Raw genomic sequence first — 23,311 nt, 5'->3', positions numbered from 1 at the left:
ACATGTGAAAAAATACCTAGTCACCCCGCATTTCCTCATCAGGAATGACGACCCATTAGATTTTCTTCTGTTTGTGAGTTGATGCCTCATATATTTACTTTGTCTGTTGCTTATCAGCCATACATACTATCATTGTGAACTAAAGGACCAGGGAAGTTTGTATTAGCTTTGGATCGTGAGTTAAATTTAAACAGTAAGCAGAGTGCTGGGGATACTTCAGACACGAACAGCAAATGATGAATATTTTTCATGCTTATGGAATAGTAATAAAACCAGTTTTAGCTAAATAGAAAACTTAAGATTACAAATATGTGTTTGACTTCATTTCTTGTTAGTTATTTTGGCTAATCCTTATTTTTCTCTAAAATTTTCACTCGGATATTGCAATCTTCTGTCATTTAGTCATTTTTTTTTTTTTTTTTTTTTTGTTATTTTTTCCCCTCAGTGACTCAAATATTTTTTCTGAGGTGGTTCATTGAAGGTTCAAGACAGGAAAGATCGTATTCCTTCAGAATAAACTGAACATTGTAAATATTTCCTCAGGGCAGTTTATTATAGTTGAATTATAATTTCTTTAAAAGTAGTTTGTGCTGTAGTAATTTACATCCATATGAAACTAGTCATTCTACTATAGTCACCAGATAGCAATTCCGGTGTTGACGAACCAGTTCATCAACTAGTCACTTCAAAGTTTGATTATGAGCTCACATTTAATATACAAATTAGCATGTGGGGATCGCCAGCTAATGAAAGTATTTGGCAAATGCCGCCCGTAAGCCTGAGCAGCGCTGTTCAGCTTGATTGTTGCTCAGAGTGTGTAATAGTTTCTGTCCAGCCATCAGCCACACCTGGTAGCCATCCACACTGGCGTGATCCTGCCACTCCACAAGTCACAGGCTCTTGGCTGTGAGCAGCTGTGGGCTCTCGGAAGACCACGGTTCTCCCGGCCTACTGTAAGGACCATGTGCCGCTGATTTTTACTGATCAGGTATTGGTTTTCAGTATTCAGCAGTGTGTTCCCTGTTTAATTTCTCTGGGCTTGGTCTTCGCGAGGATGCTGTTTTAGAGTTTCCCATTCATATTTTCATTCAGGGAAACAGAGTCATCTTAAGTGGTTTTGTCACTGTGTGGTAGTTTCTGTTGTGAGGGATTGATCTTTAATAATAAGGAAACATTGTCACTTCAAAACTGAAGGAATCAAAAAACAGTTCAAAAGGTGAATAGATGATGATTTTCCTACTTGCTTAGCAGATTTGTATGTGTTTCTGTTTCTCGTGTTAACAAGATTAGGAATGAGCCACAAAAGACCTCTAGCATGTGAAATGAGTTTTCAGTCTTGGGTAGAACCAAAGCATGGAAAGCCGAAGAGGCAAATGAAGTTCTTACTACTGAGTATGTTGGGAGTCAGAGCCTCTGTCTTTTCTTGTAGCCCTTGATAGTTACATAGCAAAGCTCCTGTTCAGCTTCCCATCCTCTCAAATTATTCTTTGGAATGTGTCTCTCTAACTATGTATGTATTTGTATTTGTGCTTCTTTAGTTTTTAGTGTGATGATTCCTAGGAAATACACAATGTTCTTTATTCTCTCTGATTTTCTTTATTTAGTGACACTGAACTGTCCTGTAAGTTTCTGACTAAATGGTCTTTTTAAAAGACCTAGGCTCTATTCCTATTTTAGCATTCTTATAAAAATACTGATTTGAACTTTATCTGATTTAAATTGTTGAGAGTATTTTGTTTGAATTCTTGCCATTTTTTTTTCCCAAGGGGAAACTAGTACCTTTTAATTTAAATATATATTTTTTTAAGTTAGTTTATTTTCATGGTTGTTCTGGGGATTGATGCTAGGCAAGAAGTCTGGATGGAACCAGAAAAAACTACATCCTGAGTGAGGTAACCCAAATCCAGAAGGACTATGTACTCACTCATAAGTGGATACTAGATATAAAGCAAAGAACAATCAGACTGCAACCCACAGAACCAGGGAGGCTACCTAGCAGGGGGAAGGAACCCTAGGATGACTGTGGCTTATAATAAGTTTTGGTTTTACTCAATTACTGGGCAAGCCTCAATGAAACATTTCACTATTAGGATAAGAATTTATACTGTATCAAGCTGATAATAGAAAAATAAATAAATAAATAAATAAATAAATAAATATGAAAAAAAAAAAGAAGTCTACTGTTGCTTAGCTGAGTTCTTTTTTTTCTGTTGCTTCAGGAGTTGGGAGTTTCTAAGGATGAGAGAAGAGGTATTCTTTTTAACTTAAGTGGCCTTTGATCTTTGTTTTGGTAGCCTATGGCCCCGCTGAGCACCCTAAATAAAGGCCCTTTGGTGGGAGAATCACGTAGTTGGGGGTATCATATCAACTGCAGATCTGAGAGTCATCCTTGTCTATTCTTTAATTCCTAGTAGTGAATAAATTAGTAAGGCTCACTGATTTGATTTTACTTTAATTGGTCTCTTCTCTAAAATTAATTTTGGCTTTTGTATTCTTTTATTCTAACTGATGTGTCTTTAACTTTAGTCTCCACATGAGTGTCAATAACTTAAAGTAGAAATTTTACTTAACCCCCATTTTAATAGCTTTCCTGTGGGTAAGAATAAAGTTTGAGCATTCTAAATGACATCTCTGTTTCCCTCATGGTAGAACTCCTCTGTGTTCCCCGAGTCACAGTCCCTGGGAGGTATTATAACTTTTGGTGGCAGATTGTGACCCTCCTGTGATGCTCAGGTCATAGTCACCCTGCTCTTGCCTCTTTTTGCAGTCCCTTGCCATGTTTTTTTTTTCTCCCAAGATAACTTCTACGTCTTTTAAGATTAAGCTCAGTTTGTATCTGTTCCAGGAAGTCCTGCTTGAATCCCGATGTAACTAGGCCCCACCTTTTGTGCATTTACTGACAACTTGTTCACAGATCTAGAACTTACCATAGTAAATTTAACCCCTTTAAAATGACTTTTTCCAGTTGGACTTGTATATTTAAGAAAGTGGTTCTCAACCTTCCTAACGCTCCGACCCTTTAATATAGTTCCTGTTGTGGTGGTCTCCAACCATATATTTTCATTGTTGCTTCATAACTGTAATTGTCTACTGTTATGAATTGTAATGTAAATATTTTTGGAGATAGAGGTTTGCCAAAGGGGTCATGACTCATAGTTGAGAACCACTGATTTAAGCAAAGATCATGCCTTATTAATAATTGTATCTACAGCTGGGCATTGCATGCCTTTAATCCCAGGACTCGGAGGCAGAGCCAGGCAGATCTCTGTGAGGTCGAGGCCAGCCTGGGCTACAGAGTGAGATCGAGGACAGGCACCAAAACTACCCAGAGAAACCCTGTCTCAAAAAACAAAACAAGATAATTGTATCTACAATGTCTAGGAAGCAGCGGGTACAAGTACTGAGCCAGCAGCAGTCATCTTGGGTTTTGAGCCTTGTCGGGAATTATTCAGTGGCCCTAGAATGGGGTCTGGGAATCTGTCTCTCTCTCTCTCCCTTTTTTTAAAGCTCCCTAATTGATTCCGGTTTGCTGCAAGTTTGAGGATGACTGGCCTAATTTATTATTATACCACAATAATTTATGTCAGAGATGCCCCTAGACTATATACAATAAGCTGCTGTTTAATCTTTGTAAGTTATACCTACTACAGAATGGATATGCTGTAGGTCACTTTGTGGACATCACTTATGATTGAAATTTCAGCTCACTTGGAGATTGCATCATGGGGATCTGTTGCTAACTCTCAGCTGAATGCAAGTCCCATTTAAACAAGAGTCTTCTTTAGTTGATAGTAATGAAATTAGCTGGGCTTCATCCCACAAATTTTAATCATTTTAACTATTTGTAATTTTCACTTAGTTTTAGCATTTTCAAAATGATTTATAACATTTTTTAATTGCGGTTTTAAGTACATATTACAGTCTTTATGTTTATATTTGCATATATCTGCAAAGTACTACCCAGATAGAGGTGCAGATGTTTTTGGCCCTTTAGCGGTTCAAATTCCTTTCCAGCTAGAACACACCTCTTCTGTAAGATAACCAGATTCGAGTCTGTGGTGTTAGGCTCCTGGTTAAAGTGCTAAGACTTTTGTGCATGTTTTTTGGTGGAATAGTCACTCTTTCTTTTGTGTCTACACATGGCATTTGTAGTTAAGGATAAAAAAGTATTTTCATTTGAGCATATCATGCCAATTTTTACTTTTACTAGTCAAGATTTAGAATGAACAATTAAAATTAAATTATTTGAAGATTATAGTGAACTTTCTCTATTTGTTCCCCTAAATTCCTAGTGGACAAAACCTAAATATACAAAGAAAATTCAGTGAATGTTGTCATGTAGTTTCCAGGGACACAGTTTTTCACTGAGTAATTTCTCCGTGTTGGTAACTTTCCCTTTTCCTCTCTCTTAGGTTGTCTTCCTGTGGGTTGGCAGGCAGTTCTAGGACTGCAGGATGGGTCTTCGGATTCACTTTGTTGTTGACCCACATGGTTGGTGCTGCATGGGTTTGATTGTCTTTGTCTGGTTATACAATATTGTTTTAATTCCCAAAATTGTCCTCTTTCCTCACTATGAAGAAGGACATATTCCAGGCATTTTAATAATAAGTAAGTTTCTAAGTCTTATTACCTTCTATAAAGATTTTTTTTATCTCATTGTGAATGTTTTGAAGTAGACTGTCTCCATGACTTCCTTTGAATGTGCTATTTCAGTAGTACTGCTAACCTTTTACTTAAATTACAGTTGTATAAAACAGTAGCTTTTTTGGACTTGCAGAGTTAAGATTCTACCTCCATATTCATTTCACTCTGAAAAGTACTTGAAGACCATTTTGTTGAGAGAAGCCTGACAGCAGTTTTATTTCTCTTTTGGATTTAACTGCAGATATGGGAGGTGATTGATTGATTGATGATTTGAGACAGGGCTTCCCTCTGTCACCTAGGATGGCTTCAGCGTTGCCATTCTTCTGCTGCCTTCTTCATGCTGGGGCCCTAGGCATGTGTCACTGTGCCTGGCTTGAAAATGGAGGCATTATTGAGAAGGGGATGGGATATGTTACTGGTAGATGAGAATTTCATGACCCCAAAAATGACTCATGAAGTCATCCATAGTGTTTACAGCTTTCATGTTCTTCCCCTCATTTTGATCTCCTGAGAGCTATAAGAAATTATAATCCCTATTATACATGTGACAAGACTGATCCATATTGCTAGATATGATCCTGTATGCAGTAGTCCTAGCACTCAGAAGACTGAAGCAGGAAAATGGTGACGTTTAGGCCAGTCTGAGCTCCGTAGTAAGATGTACATCAGACAGACAAGCAAACAGACACACTTACGTTGCAGTCAGACACACGTTCAGTGAACACTGTTTGCTTTTCATGTGTTCACTGTCTTGGCTTTTTAGTCCCCTACAAAGGCCCATGTTTTAACTTCAATTGTGTAATTATTGTGACTGAATCTCAATTGCTCCTTAATATTATTTTTATAGTTATTTTAACATTCAGAAGTTTCTAATTCTTCATTTCTTAATTCTTAAGAGTACCTCTCTTAAGATTCATCAAAGGAAGCAATTGAATTTCACTAATAATCAGGATAATTTTGAAGATAGAGTTGATGAAAGGTTAAATGTAGAATTTTTTTAAAGGCTGTTTTGATCCTTTTAAATGAGTCCATCCATTTATTTATCATTATCAGAGGTCACTGTGTGAAAGAATCTCATTTATTTTAAGTTTATCAGTTATTGTAGAAAATCATTTAAATTGGTCCATTTAGTGTAGTTATCATCTTGGCAGGACTATTTGATGAGTAAAAGAAATCCTCTTCATTTTAATATCTAGTCTATTGATAAAGTTATCCTGATGGGGTTGATTAAAATGCATTTTTTAAACTTTATGCTTGTTGATAAAACATTTTAAAGGGTGAATGACTAATTTCTCTATTTAATTTCATATTACAGTATTCTATGGCATTTCCATATTCTGTCTGGTTGCCTTAGTGAGGGCCTCCTTAACTGATCCTGGAAGACTCCCTGAAAACCCCAAGATCCCACATGCAGGTAGGGTTCTCTTTAGGTTTATCCATATTGCTGATGCTAGAATTATTATTTATTAGCACATCTTATTACCTGTAATATATGGGTTATGTAAGTCATTTGAAACCCCTTTTGAAGTCTTTGCTAACATGTCCATTTTTAGTTTCATGACCCCTCCCCACTCCCTCCTTTTGTGACTGTTCTTCTCTCCTCGCCCCTTAGATCCATATATATTCTGAACATGTAGGTTCTTTTCCCTTCTGTGTGTATGTGTGTTGTGAACTGTGTCTCTACTCTCCAGAAGAGCCTGCCACTTACAACAAATAACTATCTGTTAAATGAAACAAATTACCTGAGAAATTCTGGTTTATTTAAGAACAGGGTTTTCAAGCCGGGTGGTGGTGGCGCACGCCTTTAATCCCAGCACTTGGGAGGCAGAGGCAGGCGGATCTCTGTGAGTTCGAGGCCAGCCTGGGCTACCAAGTGAGTTCCAGGAAAGGCGCAAAGCTACATAGAGAAACCCTGTCTCGAAAAACCAAAAAAAAAAAAAGAACAGGGTTTTCACCTTGTGATATTGATAAATTGCTTAGAGCAAATATTTTCAGTGCTATGGACACTATTTCCTGTCTTCAGATTCTAACAACTTGATGAAGAATTGAAAACTTTTGATCTTGATATCAATTAAAGATAATTTTTATTATTCTGTTGCCAAATAGCCATTCAAATCACGGAAAAAAAAAAAAAAAGAAAATGGATTGTTTATTTTGTTATATGCCAGATACAATAGAAGCTCACTTTTATCTCTCTTGAGCTCATTTTATTATTTCTATGTTAACTTTTAGAGTTCTGTACTTTTCTATATGTTTTTGTAGTCCATGTTGGAATCAGAGCATTTTCCATAGCATTTAGTGGTTTCCTAATTTGTACTTTAAATTACCCAGAGAGCTTTAAAAAAAATCTCAGTGTCCAGGTCACAGCCTGTATTAGTTAAATCAGAATACTTGGGCACTGACACCGGTGTGTGTTTGTTGAAAGATTCCCCCATGGTTTCAGTGTGTAACAGAGCCTGGGAACCAAAGTGGTAATTCCATGTGAAATGAGATTGACAAGTCACCACACAGAGCTCTCCAGAAATCCTGGTTCTTGGTTTTTGAGACCTGCCATTCAGAGCCTTACTTGGTGTACAAATGTATAGATTAGATAGGAATTTCACACTGATGTTTGTATTGCTGTAGCATTGTATTGAATATGTAATTTTTATTCACACAGAGCAGTAGCAGCACAGCCTCTCAGCAGCTAATGTGCATTTGTTTGGGGGTGAGAACAGAGAGGTGGTACTCTGTAATCCTCTTCCTCCCGGGCAGTATATCAGAAAGATGTCCATATCATATTCCTATGCTGCTACTTCAACACTGAAGTCCAGTAGCCCCAGAACAAAGAAACAGGCCTTTTGTAACTCCAGACCCACTTCTAAGGAACACTTCTGTTTGCAGTGGTCACACACTCAAATATCTATAGGTTCCTGACACAGCTAGTCCCTAAAAGACAGTCTAAAGGGAGTAGCCATGATTCAGCTATTGTGGAATTGTCACCCAATTAAATTACTAGATCTTAAAATTTTAGAAGAGAAAAATGGGCACATTGCTAAGTTTTTGTCATTACAATGAAATACCCAAGGTAGGCAAGTTTTATGAAGCACACATTGACATGAGAAGGCTTCCATTAACATTAACTCCTTCCTGAGCTTCCTCCAGAATTGCCCATAAGGCCTTGCTTTATGTATTCTAGGCTTTTCTAGTGTGTTCTCCCTAACTCTTCCAGAAGCCTAATTGTAAAACCAGTTGCACATTTTCAGTAAAGAGTTATTGTAACAGTCCTACCCCTAGACTCTAGTTCTTTGTGTAGTTTTGTGTTATTGTAATGAAATACTGATGGAGAAAAGAGATTCATTTAGCTCATAGCCTAGAGGCGCAGGGGAAGGTATCTGCACTGGCTCAGCTTGGGTTGAGCGCCCTTTGTGTCACATCTTCATCCATAGCAGTGGCCGAGATGCTTGCAAGAACAAGCAATCACATTTCAGAGTCTGTCAGCGTTCACATTTCCTGTTCGCAGCCAGACTCTTAATACATAGACCTTTGTGTTCAAACCTCACTCAAACATGAGAATTAGGAAATCTCAATTTTTATAAGAGACTTTATTAAAAAATCAGCGTAATTGAGGAAGATGAAGTTGAGCCCATCTGAAGTACATGGTGACATAGACACTTAAACTCAGTGTCTCTCAAAGAACCATCCAGACAAATAAACAGATCCACTACCAATAAAGCTCCAAATTCAAACTCTTAACACTGGGGGAAAAAGCCAAAACATATAAATAAATAAATAAATAAATAAATAAATAAATAAATAAATAAATAAATACATACATACATACATACATACATACATACATACATACTGGGGGGAAAAGCCAAAACATATAAATAAATAAATAAGTAAATAAATAAATAAATAAATAAGCAAGCAAGCAAATAAATAAGTCAGCAAGTGATGAAATTATAAAAGCATTGAACACTAAACAAATAACATAGTTTTACGGATTCTGTGTGTGTGTGTGTACGTATGTGTATGTATGTATGTGCACCATGTGCATGCAGGTGTCCCCAGAGGCCAGAAGAAGGCATTAGATTCCCTTGGTCCCTTGGAACTGGGTGCTGGGAACTGAATCCTGGTCCTCTGCAGGAGTAGAAAGTACTCGTGATCACTCAGCCATCTCCCCGCCCCACAAAGAATATCCTAGTGTCTGTGCTGACTTGAGTCCATATAAAGCACCTCTTGTCCTGGTATCTTTATAGATGCAGTGACCGAGAACACCAGGGAAACTTGCTGACTTACGGGGATTCACATTTTGTCTTGTCTTATTTGATGGTGGCAGTTTTCTTCTTAAGAGAACAAAGAACTTCTCTATTACCCAGTTAAAACAAACAAATGGACAAACTCTCTTCATTACATTTTAATTTTTTTCGAAGTCTACAAGTCTCATATCACATGATTCTTACAACAGTTGAGCGGATGAGCTGGGTAGGAGTGTGATTGTCCTAGGTTACCTCGCTGGAGAGTTACACTGCTATCACCACACCTAGGACTGCCACTGTCTTCTTTTCAACCGTGTGTGCAGATTCATTTTTCCTTGGTCATTCACCTCTGGTGTAATTAATTTGGGGGATTGGAGTTGCCGTGTACTTTTCGGCACTGGTTATGTGATACATTTGTAAGTATGTTTTTTAACTTAGTAAAAGTTGCCAATTTAACATAGGAAAATAATATAGCATGACAGATGTTGAAAATACAGAATCATGATTTTTTTTTTAGTGAAATCTTGAAGGTTAAGCAGTTTCATATAATTGGATTCTTCAGAAAAAGAAACTTAAAGCCATAATCCTTACATGTTATTAACCATATTTATTGAATCACACAGAACTACTTTATATACAGTTTCTTCTTTCCTTTTCTTCATATTTATTTCTGTGTGTATATGAGAGAGAGAGAGAGAGAGAGAGAGAGAGAGAGAGAGAGAGAGAGAGAGAGAGAGAGAGAGAGCGCGAGCGCGCCACAGTGTGTATGTAGAGGTCAGAGGACAACTTTTGGGAGTCATTTCTTATTGACTAAGATGTAGAATGTCATAACTTTAGGGAAGCATTGGAGCAGGGTGTCCTGTCTCTGCAGCTACATGGAATACTCCAGGCTGGGTAGCCTGCAAGCTTTTAAACTGATTCTGCTTTCTGCTACATCTGTCGCTCATAGACATGTTGTTCTTTTTTTTTTTTTTTTTAAAGGATACCTTTAACATACATGTGATCCACTAAATATGAGGTGAAGTTAAACACAAGGTTTTTTTTTTTTCCTTGAGAAGGTCCTTGGAATTTGATTTTAAAACCTTTGGGCATGTAGATGTAGTAGTCAAATGAGATTGTTATACATGTATATATTATTAAAATTATTTGCATGTATATTTGAAATAACAAGTATAAAACAGTAACCTAACTTAGAAATATCACTGTCATTTTCAAATTGTGTGGAATAATCTTATTTGAGCTCTTAAAAAATGGCTTTGTTGAGGGGAAGTCACCTGCCATTTAATTCATTCATTGAAAGTAGCCAGTTTACTATGTGGCCATCTCCATAGTCTGCTTTGGGACACATTCACAGCACCACTGACAGAACATGCTGTATTTTTTTAAAATCGAAGATTTTGTTTTGTAATACTGTGTCACAAGTGTTCTTGGGTTTTACAGAAAAGGAGTGGACTTGAGTGCCTTGCATACTGGAGTTTGCTAGTCTGCTAGCCTGGGCCCCAGCTTCTTAAACTGTGGGTCCTATAACTGAATGTGGGGGTCAGGAAAACTTGAGCTACAGTAAAAGATTTCTGAGTTGCAGGCTTAATTCTAAATCAAATGAATGATGAATCTGAGGCACCTTTGGTAACATTTGCCTCCACCAAGCTGGGTCGAGTCATTGAGTTCTAAATGCACAGCCTTCCCCTTGTGAATGCCTCCTGAAACACTTAGGATCAGAATCGTGGCTATTATGTTATTATATGTATAGATGGTAGGGTTTGTAACTGTACATACAAAGTTTCTTCTCTTACAGAAACAATAGTCTAAAGAGAACAAGGACTTGGTATTTCCCCCATCATTCCTCTGCATGCATGTATCAAATGAGCATATCCAGGGTGTATCGTACTGGAATGTTGGATCTTAAATATTGCTGCTTGAAGAGCTGGGTGAGGTAGAACATGCCTATAATCTTACTCAGGAGGCAGAAGCAGAGGAGTTACCCACAAATTCAAGGCCACCCTGGTCTACATAGTGAGTTTCAGGCAAGCCAGGGTTAAATAGCAAGATGTGTCTCAAGAAAGAAATTTGTATTTTTTGCTTAAATTTTTGACTTGAGTTTCATTTAAAAAAAATCAGTAAATGATTTTTGGCTTGGTATTATGACAGAATTTCCAATAATTTCTGAAATGGCTTTAGACATTCTTATGCCATATATGTGTTTATGTAGTGTTCTCAGTACTGAAGATTATAAAATCAAAATATCAATCAGCTGCGAAACATTTAAAAGCTTTCTGTCTTGCAGTATCAAATATTCATCAGAACTTTCTTTTGTGAAACAAACACAAGTATTATTGGCATGAAATTCTTTAAATGTCAAAATCTTGTGTAAACCAAATAATTGCTTTCAAATAATCTGTGATTCATCAATACTGTTTGATTTGTAAACTTATTTACCTGTATAACTGGGGTCCTATAAAAGTGTCTGTGGTGAGAAGGGTTACAGGTGGGCTAAGTTACGAGCCCTGGTTTGGGCAGAGAAGTTACTGTCCTCTATAGCCAGATGTTCTCTTCCCTCAGAAGGAGGATGTTAGACATGGAATAAAGCACTGATTCTCCATAGGCTGCTCCATGCTAATTCATCAGAAAATGATAGAACGAAAACATGTTTGTGTTTTAAGGATTGATTTGTGGAAATTGGCCCACTGTGGAGAATCTCCTGTCTGCTTGTTTGTGGGAATTGTCAGTGTCAGCGTTGGGTGCTGTGGGATGTTCTGTGTGGCAAATGTGTTGCTCTGATTGGTCAATAAATAAAACACTGATTGGCCTGTGGCTAGGCAGGAAGTATAAGAAGACAGAGGGAGACACTGCCAGCCGCTGCCATGACAAGCCGCATGTGAAGATGCCAGTAAGCCACAAGCCACGTGGCAAGGTATAGATTTATGGAAATTGATTAATTTAAGCTATAAGAACAGTTAGCAAGAAGCCTGCCACGGCCATACAGTTTGTAAGCAATATAAGTCTCTGTGTTTACTTGGTTGGGTCTGAGCGGCTGTGGGACTGGCGGGTGAGAGAGATTTGTCCTGACTGTGGGCAAGGCAGGAAACTCTAGCTATAGTCGGGTGTTTGGTGTTGAGTGTAGCCGGGACATGTGCGGGGGCCACCGTGCAGGTGTCTCCATCTGTGTGCTGTAGCAAGGCCAGCTCCAGGTGTTTACACTGCTGCCATAGTGTCTCCCATGATATGTTTCCATTAAAAAGGAACTGTGAGAGATCGTTTCAGATAGTTCATTGGATACAGATGTACTTTTACTTACCTGTTTCTTCAAAACATCTACAGCAGTGTTTTCCTCACACTTTTCTGTTAAGATTGGAGTATGCTGATCTATTCCCAGCCATTAAACCAAAGTAATAGAACTTAAAAAGGGAACCCTTTCAGAAAATTGAACGCTATTGTCATCTTCTTCTAAAAACATTTAGAATCTTTTTTAAAAATTTAACTTTCGTATTTGAGCAGGCATTTAGTGATTCGCACTGTATGCAAGGGCCACACTCTACATGATAATATTCTACATCCCACACTCTACATGATAATATTCTACATCCCACACTCTACATGATAATATTCTACATCCCACACTCTACATGATAATATTCTACATCCCACACTCTACATGATAATATTCTACATCCCACACTCTACATGATAATATTCTACATCCCACACTCTACATGATAATATTCTACATCCCACACTCTACATGATAATATTCTACATCCCACACTCTACATGATAATATTCTACATCCCACACTCTACATGATAATATTCTACATCCCACACTCTACATGATAATATTCTACATCCCACACTCTACATGATAATATTCTACATCCCACACTCTACATGATAATATTCTACATTCCACACTCTACATGATAATATTCTACATCCCACACTCTACATGATAATATTCTACATCCCACACTCTACATGATAATATTCTACATCCCACACTCTACATGATAATATTCTACATTCCACACTCTACATGATAGTATTCTACATCCCACACTCCACATGATAATATTCTACATCCCACACTCTACATGATAGTATTCTACATTCCATACTCTACATGATAATATTCTACATCCCACACTCTACATGATAATATTCTACATTCCACACTCTACATGATAGTATTCTACATGGTAACACATGAGAACTGCTATGTCTGTCCATTTACTGTCAGATTATGAAGGGAGTGGAAGCATAAGTGCTGAAATTTTAAGAATTTCTTAATGGTAAAATTTCAAAATATGCATCTCATATAAGGAAGCAATTATTTTATCTTGGAAGATGAATAAATAGTTTTTGTGGATGTGGTTAGAACAATTTATAGTGAAAACAAAGTGCCTTTTCTTTTCACTTCTGTAAACCTGTCACTGTAGACTGTTCCCAGTACCCCAAAGGAAATTACTAACTGGGTAATAGGCAAAGCTGATTTCAGTACTAGGAGGCTGTCACAGGAGCTTTGGCAGTTCAAAGCCTGCCTGGGTTGCATTGTAGCAAGACCCTGTCTCATAAAAACAAAACTCATCTTTTTATTTGCATTATATACTAATGATATTTCTAACCTTCACTTTTTTTAATTGGGTGTCTTCTAAACCCAATATGACCACCAGCCTGTTTCTAATACACATGTTCAAATTAATTCATTAATAATTAAAAAATAAAATGCTTCAGAGAAATATTTATAAGATTGATTTCAATTTATTTTTCTACTGAAACTAAGACTTAGTCTTATTTCTTCTTTATTGCTCTTAGATAAAATATTTTGTATAAATAATTGACTTATATATAATTCTAATTTTTGATTGATTGTAGAATTTTATAAGATTTTACTTATATTCTCATGATTTTTTCAGAACCATGCTTTCTGTCATTTACTTTGAAATAATGATTTCTTATTTTTGTAAGGTTAAAATAGAAATGTGTAAACACAGAACTCGTAGCAGCAGTTATGGCAAAGGTACTTGATTACTTTGGAGACTCAAACAAGTTGAAGAGCCTGTGGAATTTAGAGTGATGCTGAGTCTCCGCATCACTCACTGTTGTAACTGCGTCTCACCGTCACTCTCCTGCTGTCCTCCTAAATGGGTCTGCTCTCCTTCTTAGAACGGGAGCTCTGGGAGCTGTGCAACAAGTGTAATCTGATGAGGCCAAAGCGTTCCCATCACTGCAGCCGCTGTGGCCACTGTGTGAGGAGGATGGACCACCACTGTCCTTGGTGAGTGGATGACCGTCATTGCTCACAGACAGCAACAGCATTACTGGTGAAATCATCCTGATCATGTTAGTGCACATCTGTAATCCTAGCACTCAGGAGCTGAGGCAGGAGGATTAGTTAATGAAAATAAAAACAATCTGAGAACCTTCCAGCTTTAAGCAAAAATAACACTTAGGCCATTCCATTAAATATTCTTTTAATAAAAAATGGTTCTTGCGGGAGGCAGAGCCAGGCGGATCTCTGTGAGTTCGAGGCCAGCCTGGGCTACCAAGTGAGCTCCAGGAAAGGCGCAAAGCTACGCAGAGAAACCCTGTCTCAAAAAAACCAAAAAAAAAAAAAAAAAAAAAAAAAAAAATGGTTCTTGCAACTTCCAGAGTAAATTATCTGTAGAGATTTATCTTTGCTAACAAGAAGACATTTGAGCAGAAAACTTCAGAATTAACACACACCCAAATATACAGGAGGACTAAGGTGCTCACATCAAATGAGGCAATTTGTGCAGAGCATTTGGTACATGGACAGATGTGTGCAAGCACTTACCTAACAGCTGTTTCTCTTCCTGGGGTTCTGAACCACAATGGTCACTGCTTAGATTCCTCTTTCTTACTCGTTGAAGAACAACACTTTTCAGATTTGCTAAGAGCTCCCTTCCACTCCTTACGCCTTTTATAGTATTTTCTGTTGGATATTATTAACATTTTGTATGTGTTGGATATATGTAAGTGCTAATTAGCTGTTTCTGTGGAACTGCCAATATTTTTGGTCAATAGGGGGCTCTGTTGTAATATTTAAAGACATTCTGTTAAAAAGTAGATTTAAAAAAAAAACAAAACAAAAAACCCACAAATGCTCTGACTCTATTTCATTTCAAAGCTGTCACAAAAATCTTTTAGCAAGATACTATATTTAAGTCTGCTTCTTTAACATTGGATCTTGTTTAAATATTTAAATTGTTATAGCCTTAATAAACTGATATAGCACTTTATAAATATGTGCATATATATTTGTACAGACATACATGCACATATATATGAAGTTAACTATATAATAGCCCCCTTTAACTTAAAAAAATATATTTACCTGCATTTGGCTGAAGAAGACACTTCACCTTTAATGAGCTTATCAATTTCACTTTCCTTATTTATAATAACTTTATTATAACTTTCTCTTATTTATAGCTATATTTTGATAGCATTGCTAATTTGCAAGATTTTAGTTTAAATTGTATTTTTTAACTATAACTGTTTATTTTAATAGATTTCCAGAGACTAGAAAAACAGAAAAGCATTTTAAATAAAAGTACTTGAGGTTTTTTAATTGTCTAAGTCTAGTATAAGATACTGTATTCTGTCATACAGTGTTCAAAAAATGTGCCTCACATTTTAAATAGATCAGTTCTCAATTAATTATTTTAAACCTCAGTGATAGTTATAGCCACAATAAAATGAAAAATACTATGTGAAATCTGCATTCAGATAAGTGATAATCACATTGAAAAGTCATAGCACTTTTTTTGTATTAGTTTTCCTGATGAACTAAAATGATATTAAATATTCATGGTACAGTTGGGTGTTAATCTTCCTTACAAGAGAATAATGCCATAATTTAAAGTTTAAAAACATCGTCTGGGCAATGTGCCTGTTAATACTAGTGATATATTTTTAAGAGGTAAAGACCAGCTTGTTGGTGGGGAAATGAAGCACCCTTTAACTTGAAGTGTGATGTTGAGATATTTCTGTCCCCAGGCTTCTTGCTTCTAGTGTCTGTTTCAGGTGTTGGTGGGAGGAGAGGGGAGTAGACAGAAATTGGAGATTAGCAAGGAAGGTTGACAGATCTAGGCTGGGGATTTCCTCCATTGAATTTCGGTCCCAGTGAGGGTGTCTATGGTATTAATTGGAAGCAGGGGCTTCTTAATGTTCTCAGAACTTCAGCATTTAACTGTCACAGCTTCAGAGTCAATCGTGAGCTCTCAGACACTTGAACGTCTTTCGTTTTTGTCTCTGAGCATCCTTTCTAAATAGTTTAAGCTCAGGTGGACAGATGGATGGGAGTGCTCTGTACCTGTCAGGGCTCCTTAGATACTGTCTCAGAGCCTGTTCTGGAGCCTGTGGAGGAGAGGAGGGGTGGGGCAGCAATAGCTGAGAGCCTTTTCAGGCATGAATGAGCTCACTTCTCTTAAAGCCTCTCTTGAAGATAACAAAGCTTTGAATTGTCCTGTTTATCAAGTATGTGCTCTGTAGCCTCAGATAACCACCCACAGGCATTTCAGCTCAGTTCTATGTTTGATTTTTAAAACTAATGCAAAACTACACATCTTAAAAATAACAATTTAAGGTACAAATTGAACTTGACACACATATATCTTTATATAAATATATATACATACATATGTAGACATATACACACACATATATATTCACACTCCCTTGGTGATAGTATAGTCCTATTTTGAAAGGAAAACATTTATATAATTTTGAGAAAAATAGTTTCATATTGGAATTTTAAATTAGATTTTTCTATGAAATCTTAAAATATGCTAATTTTGTAACAATAGCATTTACTAATTTTAAATCAACCTTGACAATTTATGATTATAGCATCATCATCTTCCTAGTTAGACTTTGCTATTGTTTTGACAGAGAGTACGTATAAGTGGTTTTGAATACATTTTTATTTTCAGCAGCTAAGGGTCAATTTTTTTTATAAAGTAAAAAATATAAAAATAAAATATGTGCCTTGCAATTCTATCCAAGTAGCAAGTTTGAGCTGTTTTCCTCTAAAGTATTCAAATTACTCTATTTTGCTAGAGTGCTCTGTAGAAGGGCAGGAATGCCAGAGAGAGGTTCTCCTTCTTGCCCTCTTGGCCTCACTCTCTTCTAACTGGATAGCCTTTGGCCAGTGGCCTAAATGCTGTTTTCCTCTTCCCATGTCGTTGACATGAGGAGACTACCAGTGTCTGCTCTCCTGCCTCACTGGGCTGCTGGAGCTACAGGGTTTAGTAGTTGGCTTCCTTTGGAAGGAGAAGGCACTTTATAAATGTGGATCTTTAAGTAGCTGGCTTTTCGGTTTGGGAGAGGCTTCCCTTCCTGACCCTGATGTGAGCACCTTACTGAAGTGTGTGTGTGTCTTTCTTTTCCAGGATAAACAACTGTGTGGGTGAGGACAACCACTGGCTCTTCCTGCAGCTCTGCTTCTACACCGAACTTCTCACGTGCTACGCACTGATGTTTTCTTTCTGCCACTATTACTACTTCCTTCCGCTGAAAAAGCGTAATTTGGTAAGACACGTTTCTGTCCCCTGGTGTCCGAGCAGCTGTGGTGTACAGCTGTAACAAAAGCTGTCTGTAGACCAGTGGACTCCGCAGTGGGGCTGATAAGATGTCTCTGGTTCCTTCTACACAAGTCTCCTTACGGCTGTTTGTGCTGAGTAGATTTCTTCAGAAAACAGAATGCTAGCTCTTTTAGTATACAAGTCTTAGTTTAAAATAGCCTAAAATAATGACTACAAAGGAAAAGTATGAAATTCTTATTTTTTTAAAAAAATAAAAACAGATATAGATTAGTTTTTTATTATACTTTTTTACTATTATAAAAATTTCTTCTCTACTTCTCCCAGATCCTTCCCAAATTCATGCTTACCCAAATTCACGTTCTCATTCTCTCTTGTGTTTCTCTCTGTGTGTTCCTTCAAAAACAGAAGCAAAAAACCAAGACAACAAAGACCACCAGACCATAACCAAAACAGGAGGACATAAAACATGGAGTCTGTTTTGTGTTGGTCAGCTCTCCCTGAGCAGTAGGTCTGCCCTGGAGTGTGGATAATAAATTTAATTTTTAAAGGTTCTCAAAAGTAGTTAACTTTCTGAGAAGAGGACTCCTTTCTCCCTTTTTTGTTTTTGTTTTTTAAGATTAGATCGTGGCATGTAGCCCAAGGTGGCCATGAACTCTCGGCCTTCCTGCTCAGTCTCCTAAAGTGCTGGGATTACAGGCACGTGCTGCTATACCTGTTCTTCTGCCTCCAGCTCTCCTCAGTAGTAAGATGAATTTCTAGGATGTTCTAGAGCAGTGGTTCTCAACCTTCCTCATGCTGCAACCCTTTAATACAGTTCCTCATGCTGTGGTAACCCCCAACTATAAAATTATTTCTGTTGCTACTTCATAACTAATTTTGCTACTGTTATGAACCATAATGTTAGTATCTGATATGCAGGACAGTCTCAGGCTGTCCTGAGAAAAGGGCCTTCAACCCCCAAACAGGTTACAACCCACAAGTTGAGAACCACTGTTCTAGAGTTTTCCTTAGGTACATGTCATTTAAGCAATGCCCAGACTTGCCTACATGGTGATGCTGTTAGCAGCTCCAGAGCCTTTGGTTTTTGACTGTGTCAACACTGTACTGCGGACTTCTCACTTTAGTGTTCCTAATGTTTACAAGAGAAAATTGAGGCTAAATGGAATGAAAAAGGTACTGGACACAGAAAGGGAGGGGAGATTGCCCAACTGGTTTAGGTTACAAAGCTGGGATTAAACACAGTTGTATGTTATTTTCCATTTTATTTGGACTTTGCTTATATTTAAAAAAATTGTGTGTGTGTGTGTGTGTGTGTGTGTGTGTGTGTGTGAGAGAGAGAGAGAGAGAGAGAGAGAGAGAGAGAGAGAGAGAGGCAGACAGACAGACGGACACAGAGACAGGTGGTAGAAAGCAGGAAAAGAGAGAGTGTGTGCATGTGAGTGCATGTACAGAGATACAAGATCGAGAAAGAAGAACAGGTGGAGGGGTACTCTCTCTCTCTCTACTATTTGCACTGTTTATGTCTTTGTATGTGAAATGCCATGTGCAGGTGAGCTGTTAAACTATAAAATATGAGTGATGGGAGTCTCAGTTCTGTGTGTGGTTGCTTTGGTGCACAGGCTTGTTCTGCGACTTGGCTGTTATGTGTGGCTGCCGACCTTAGTGGTGCTCTGTCTTCAATGTGATTGGATTGTGATTATTAAATATGATTATTAAATACTAAATATTCGGTTATTAAAACTGAATAAAATTCAGCAGACAGTCTTGCCTCTTGTTGTCACTGGTCGTTAACCCTCGAGCTCCATGCACACTAGACAGGCTTGGCTGCTGAGCGGTAGCCCCAGCCTGCTGCTTTGGAGGCAGGCCTCACTGACTGGCCAGGTTGATCTTGAGCTTACTCTCACTCTGGTGCCCAGCCAAGCTTGGAATCTGTAGTCTTCCTGCCTCAGCCTTCAGAAAAGAGGCTTGTGAATGTGTGTCTTTAGCATTTTTACACTGCAGATACAGTGCCTGTTTCTATTAGAATTTTAGAAATGATTCATCTTGCTAAGGTTAATCTGTGGCATAATTGGTGTTAGTTAGAACATGTGAGTTTTCCAAGGAAACTGTTTGTGTTATAATTGAGCCTCAGGGGCGTTAAGATTGTAGTTTTTCAAAAAGAGAGGGAAAAGATGTAAGAGGAGTCGGTGGAGAGGAAAGATCATGAAGAGAGGCCACCTTGCAGGGCAGAGCGGAGGTCAGCAGCCTCTGCCTCTGCAGGTTAAGTGGATCTCCATATTTAGCTGACTTTGTTAGTAGGTTTTACTGGGGAACAAAACAGCTATTCTCATGTTTCCATGCATAGGCTGTGACTGCTTTTGTGCTACAACCAAGTTGAATGGTGGTGGCAGACTGCATGGCTCGCAAAACTCAGAAATATTAAAGACCTGGCTCTCTATATTAAGCTTGCTGACTACAGTAGTGGAAGGGTCACTTTGAAAACAGATACTCTGGGTTCAGACGCTGAACTTCTCTTATGTGCATAACCTTTAACCCCTCTGATCTGTAATTTTGTTTTCTGAAAAGTGTGACTAGTAATGAAACTAAATAAGTTAATAAACATATACAGCCAGGCATGGTGGATTTTGTCTGTAATCCTAGAATTTTGGAGGCTGATTGCAGGAGCATCAGCTATTGAGGGTCAGCCTCAGCTACATAGTAACTTTGAGGGTAGCCTGGGTTATATAAGACCTTATCTCAAAAAACTAAAGCAACTAAGAAAAAAATATGATATATGTAAAAATGCCTGGTAAATAGTGGATGTTTAGCTTATATTACATTGGCTTTACTAAAACTCTCAGAAGCAGAGAATATTTTCTTTAGCCTATTCATTTTTATGAAAAAATTACAAATCATTGAACAATGATTGTTGGGGGTTTGGTGACAGACAGAAAAAATTCCAGTAATAAAGAGAATGACACAATCATACTTATGTAGAAGCTTTAGAAATTTGAAATTGCACGAATTCTTTTCCTTGAATATTAGGGAGATGGGACATGGCTTAGTGAGCAGAGTCCTCGTGGCCCTGTGTGGCTGCACAACTGTAATCCCAGAGCTGGGGTTGGGGACAGGAGGGCCTGGAGCTTGTGACCAGTGGTCTAGCCTAATTGGTAGGCTTTAGGCCAGTGAGGGACCCTGCCTCAAAGTGGGTATATGGCCTTCCCAATGATACCTAAAGTTGTCCTCTGTATCATCCTACATGAACATGGACCTGCACACATGTGAACATGCACACTTGCGTGCACACACAAATAATTTGAAAGATAGGAACTTTGGGTAAATTAATGTCAATTAGAGGAAGAATTATGTTTTAAAGTAGAGAAACTGGTTGTAGGTGGCATTTGAATGTATTTTCATACATGTACTGTGTTTTTGTACATACATACTGAATGTTAGAAGAAAGATTAACAGTATAAAATATATCAAGAGATTAAAAATACTAGGGAAAAAATATGCAAAGCTATGTTTTTTGAAACTCAGATAAGAATAATGCAGGTTTTTTTTTAATAGTAATAATATCTTAGTATTAATAGATGACAATCAAGTTATCAAAAACGTTGATTATAGTAAAGCTATTTTGGTAAGAGTAACTCTAGGAATATTACCGTTGTTTATGCTTAGTAATGTTGAACAGCATTTTTCTTGTAGCCTAAGCTTTTTCAAGCACATTGGCATTAAGTGGATTGCTTAATAGTTTATCTTTTTTTTCCTGTGCTCACCTTCCTGTTAGAAGTGATGGAATGGCAACTTAGAAATATTCTTTCCAAGATCATGTCACATGCCATGGAGGAATCTCTTGCATGTTCTTATTTAGACATGTTTTCTGAGCTAGGGCTGACAGTCTATTCATATGATCTCAGGCTTGGGAGTCTGAGTCAGGATTGTCATGAATTTGACATAGTCAATCTCAGTATGAACTACTTTACTTCAACTCTCCTAGGACAAATTATCCCAGTTATAATCCTGAAAGTATCTTCATTTCTTCCATTTTGAAGGGTTTATTGGTTAGCACAGGTTAGCACAGATGAACAATTGCTTTCAGTTAAAAATTATTTCCATTGTCTATAGTCAAAAGTTTCTCCAGTCCCACCCATCCCTGTGGTCCCACAGCTGCTTATAAAATAATCATTCAGAGGCTTAATATTATTTACAAACTGTATGGCCTATGGCAGGCTTCTTGCTAGCTAGCTCTTATAACTTAACCCATTTCTGTTGATCCGTAAGTTGCCACATGGCCATGGCTTACCAGTCTGCTGGAATCTTGCTTCTCCTTGGACAGTAGCTGTTATCTCCTCTGCCTCTGTCTTTCTACTTTCTATCTCTCTTTGGATTTCCTGCCTGGCTATAACCTCACTCGCCATAGGCCAGAGCAACTTCTTTATTAATCAGTCATAGCAACACATATTCATAGCGTACATAAAGACACCCCCACAGCACTTCCCCTTTTCTGTCTCATCAAAAAGGAGAGTTTTTAACTTTAACATAGTAAAATTATACATAATAGAAAAGTTATCAAACAGGAATTACAGTTATATGGTTTATTTGTATGTTGCAAAATTAAAGAAAATATTCCATCTATCCTATATTTGTAAGTCTAAGGTTTCATATCTAATTTATCTTTTTATCATAACCAAGGCAAATTATAATTATAACTATCTAGTCTTCAACTACACCAAAGACCCCAGAAGGATATAATATTACCTAAGTAAACAGGAAGAGCATTGTAAGCAACTTCTAAAAATCTAGAATGACAGAGAAAGCTGACTGCCTGGACAGTCACCCAAAGTTCCTCTGCAATGTTGGGGCATCCTTCTTCAGCCTAATTGTGCAACACCAAGATGCCCTAATCTATATAAATAGAGTTCTGTAGAGTTTTAAATGCATGTGGCCCTAAGGTTTGAGTACTGTTGGGCTGTGGACAGACTTTATAGTGAGAAAGAGATTAGCAAAACAGAAAGAAGAAAAACAGTGTGAGACAAGAAAACTACAAGAGGCTTAGTGGAATGGTCAACTTTGGGGTTAAATCTGCTATAAAATACTGACTGTAGCAAGTATTGTTGGGCTAAGTAATAGTACACTGTTTTTTATAGAAGTCCTTTTGAAGATGACATTGTAAAGCATTACCACTAATTTCAGTAGGGAAGTCACCATTACCACGTTGACCTTAACAGTAATTCTAGTCCATATGTATGTATTTTTTTGTAGGACCTTCTTCATACCCTTTTCATTTTTCCTATGACCAATAAAAACCTGTGTCCTGCTGTTGAGAATGTATGGACAGCTGGCCAGATAGTGTCAGCCCTCTTTCATCCACCTTCTGTCCCCTGATTACTTGAGATGTGAGATAAGAGGTCCAGGCCCTTTGGAGTTAATGAGTGCTGGGCATCCTTTGTGCAGCAAGTGTGTGCTTGACTTGAATCTTTTGCTTTTGTCCCGAGAGAAGTGCAGAGTGTCTACCTGCTTTTCTGGATTGGATCCCCTTTCAGGTAGATAGGTGGCAGCAGAGTGTCTTTTCTCCTTTTAGATCCAAAGCTGAAAGCTGGTCTTCTAGGCTGGGAAACAAAGTGTTACCAACTCTCAGGTGCCTGTTAGTTTTGAAGATGAAGGTGTTTATTCACTTAAAAGAATAGAATTGCCTGTGAATGGCACTTGACCAGTGTTGGTGAGAAGCTGGTAGATTATGAATAACTCTTGAAAAAGAAAATTGAGAGAAAGCAGGCTGTTTGCAAATTCTGGGTAATGAACCATTTGGGAATCTAATTTTCCATTTTTTATTTTCTGTTTCTAGGAGACCTCTTTCTGAAATGGATTATTTTAGTTT

The 23,311-nt window shown here is 37.7% G+C and overlaps 1 protein-coding gene across 4 annotated transcripts in view; it reads left to right on the top strand.

Annotated features, from left to right (window-relative positions):
- Zdhhc21 (zDHHC palmitoyltransferase 21) overlaps positions 1–23,311 on the top strand; it is a 57,580-nt gene that overhangs the window by 8,634 nt on the left and 25,635 nt on the right. The window contains exons 3-6 of one of the 4 annotated variants that reach the window (XM_042271357.2): positions 4,413–4,608; positions 5,960–6,058; positions 14,048–14,159; positions 17,299–17,437. In XM_042271357.2, the coding sequence (XP_042127291.1) occupies positions 4,455–4,608; positions 5,960–6,058; positions 14,048–14,159; positions 17,299–17,437 (504 nt within the window). In that variant the 5' untranslated portion in view covers positions 4,413–4,454. Of the gene's footprint in view, positions 1–4,412; positions 4,609–5,959; positions 6,059–9,913; positions 10,902–14,047; positions 14,160–17,298; positions 17,438–23,311 lie in introns of those variants that run through there. The other 3 variants (XM_042271358.2, XM_076564436.1, XM_076564437.1) reach the window with 3 other exon arrangements.

This window comes from Peromyscus maniculatus, chromosome 2, assembly GCF_049852395.1.
Source record: "Peromyscus maniculatus bairdii isolate BWxNUB_F1_BW_parent chromosome 2, HU_Pman_BW_mat_3.1, whole genome shotgun sequence".
Classification (NCBI taxonomy): domain Eukaryota; kingdom Metazoa; phylum Chordata; class Mammalia; order Rodentia; family Cricetidae; genus Peromyscus; species Peromyscus maniculatus.
This window is presented reverse-complemented; position numbering and strand designations above follow the sequence as displayed.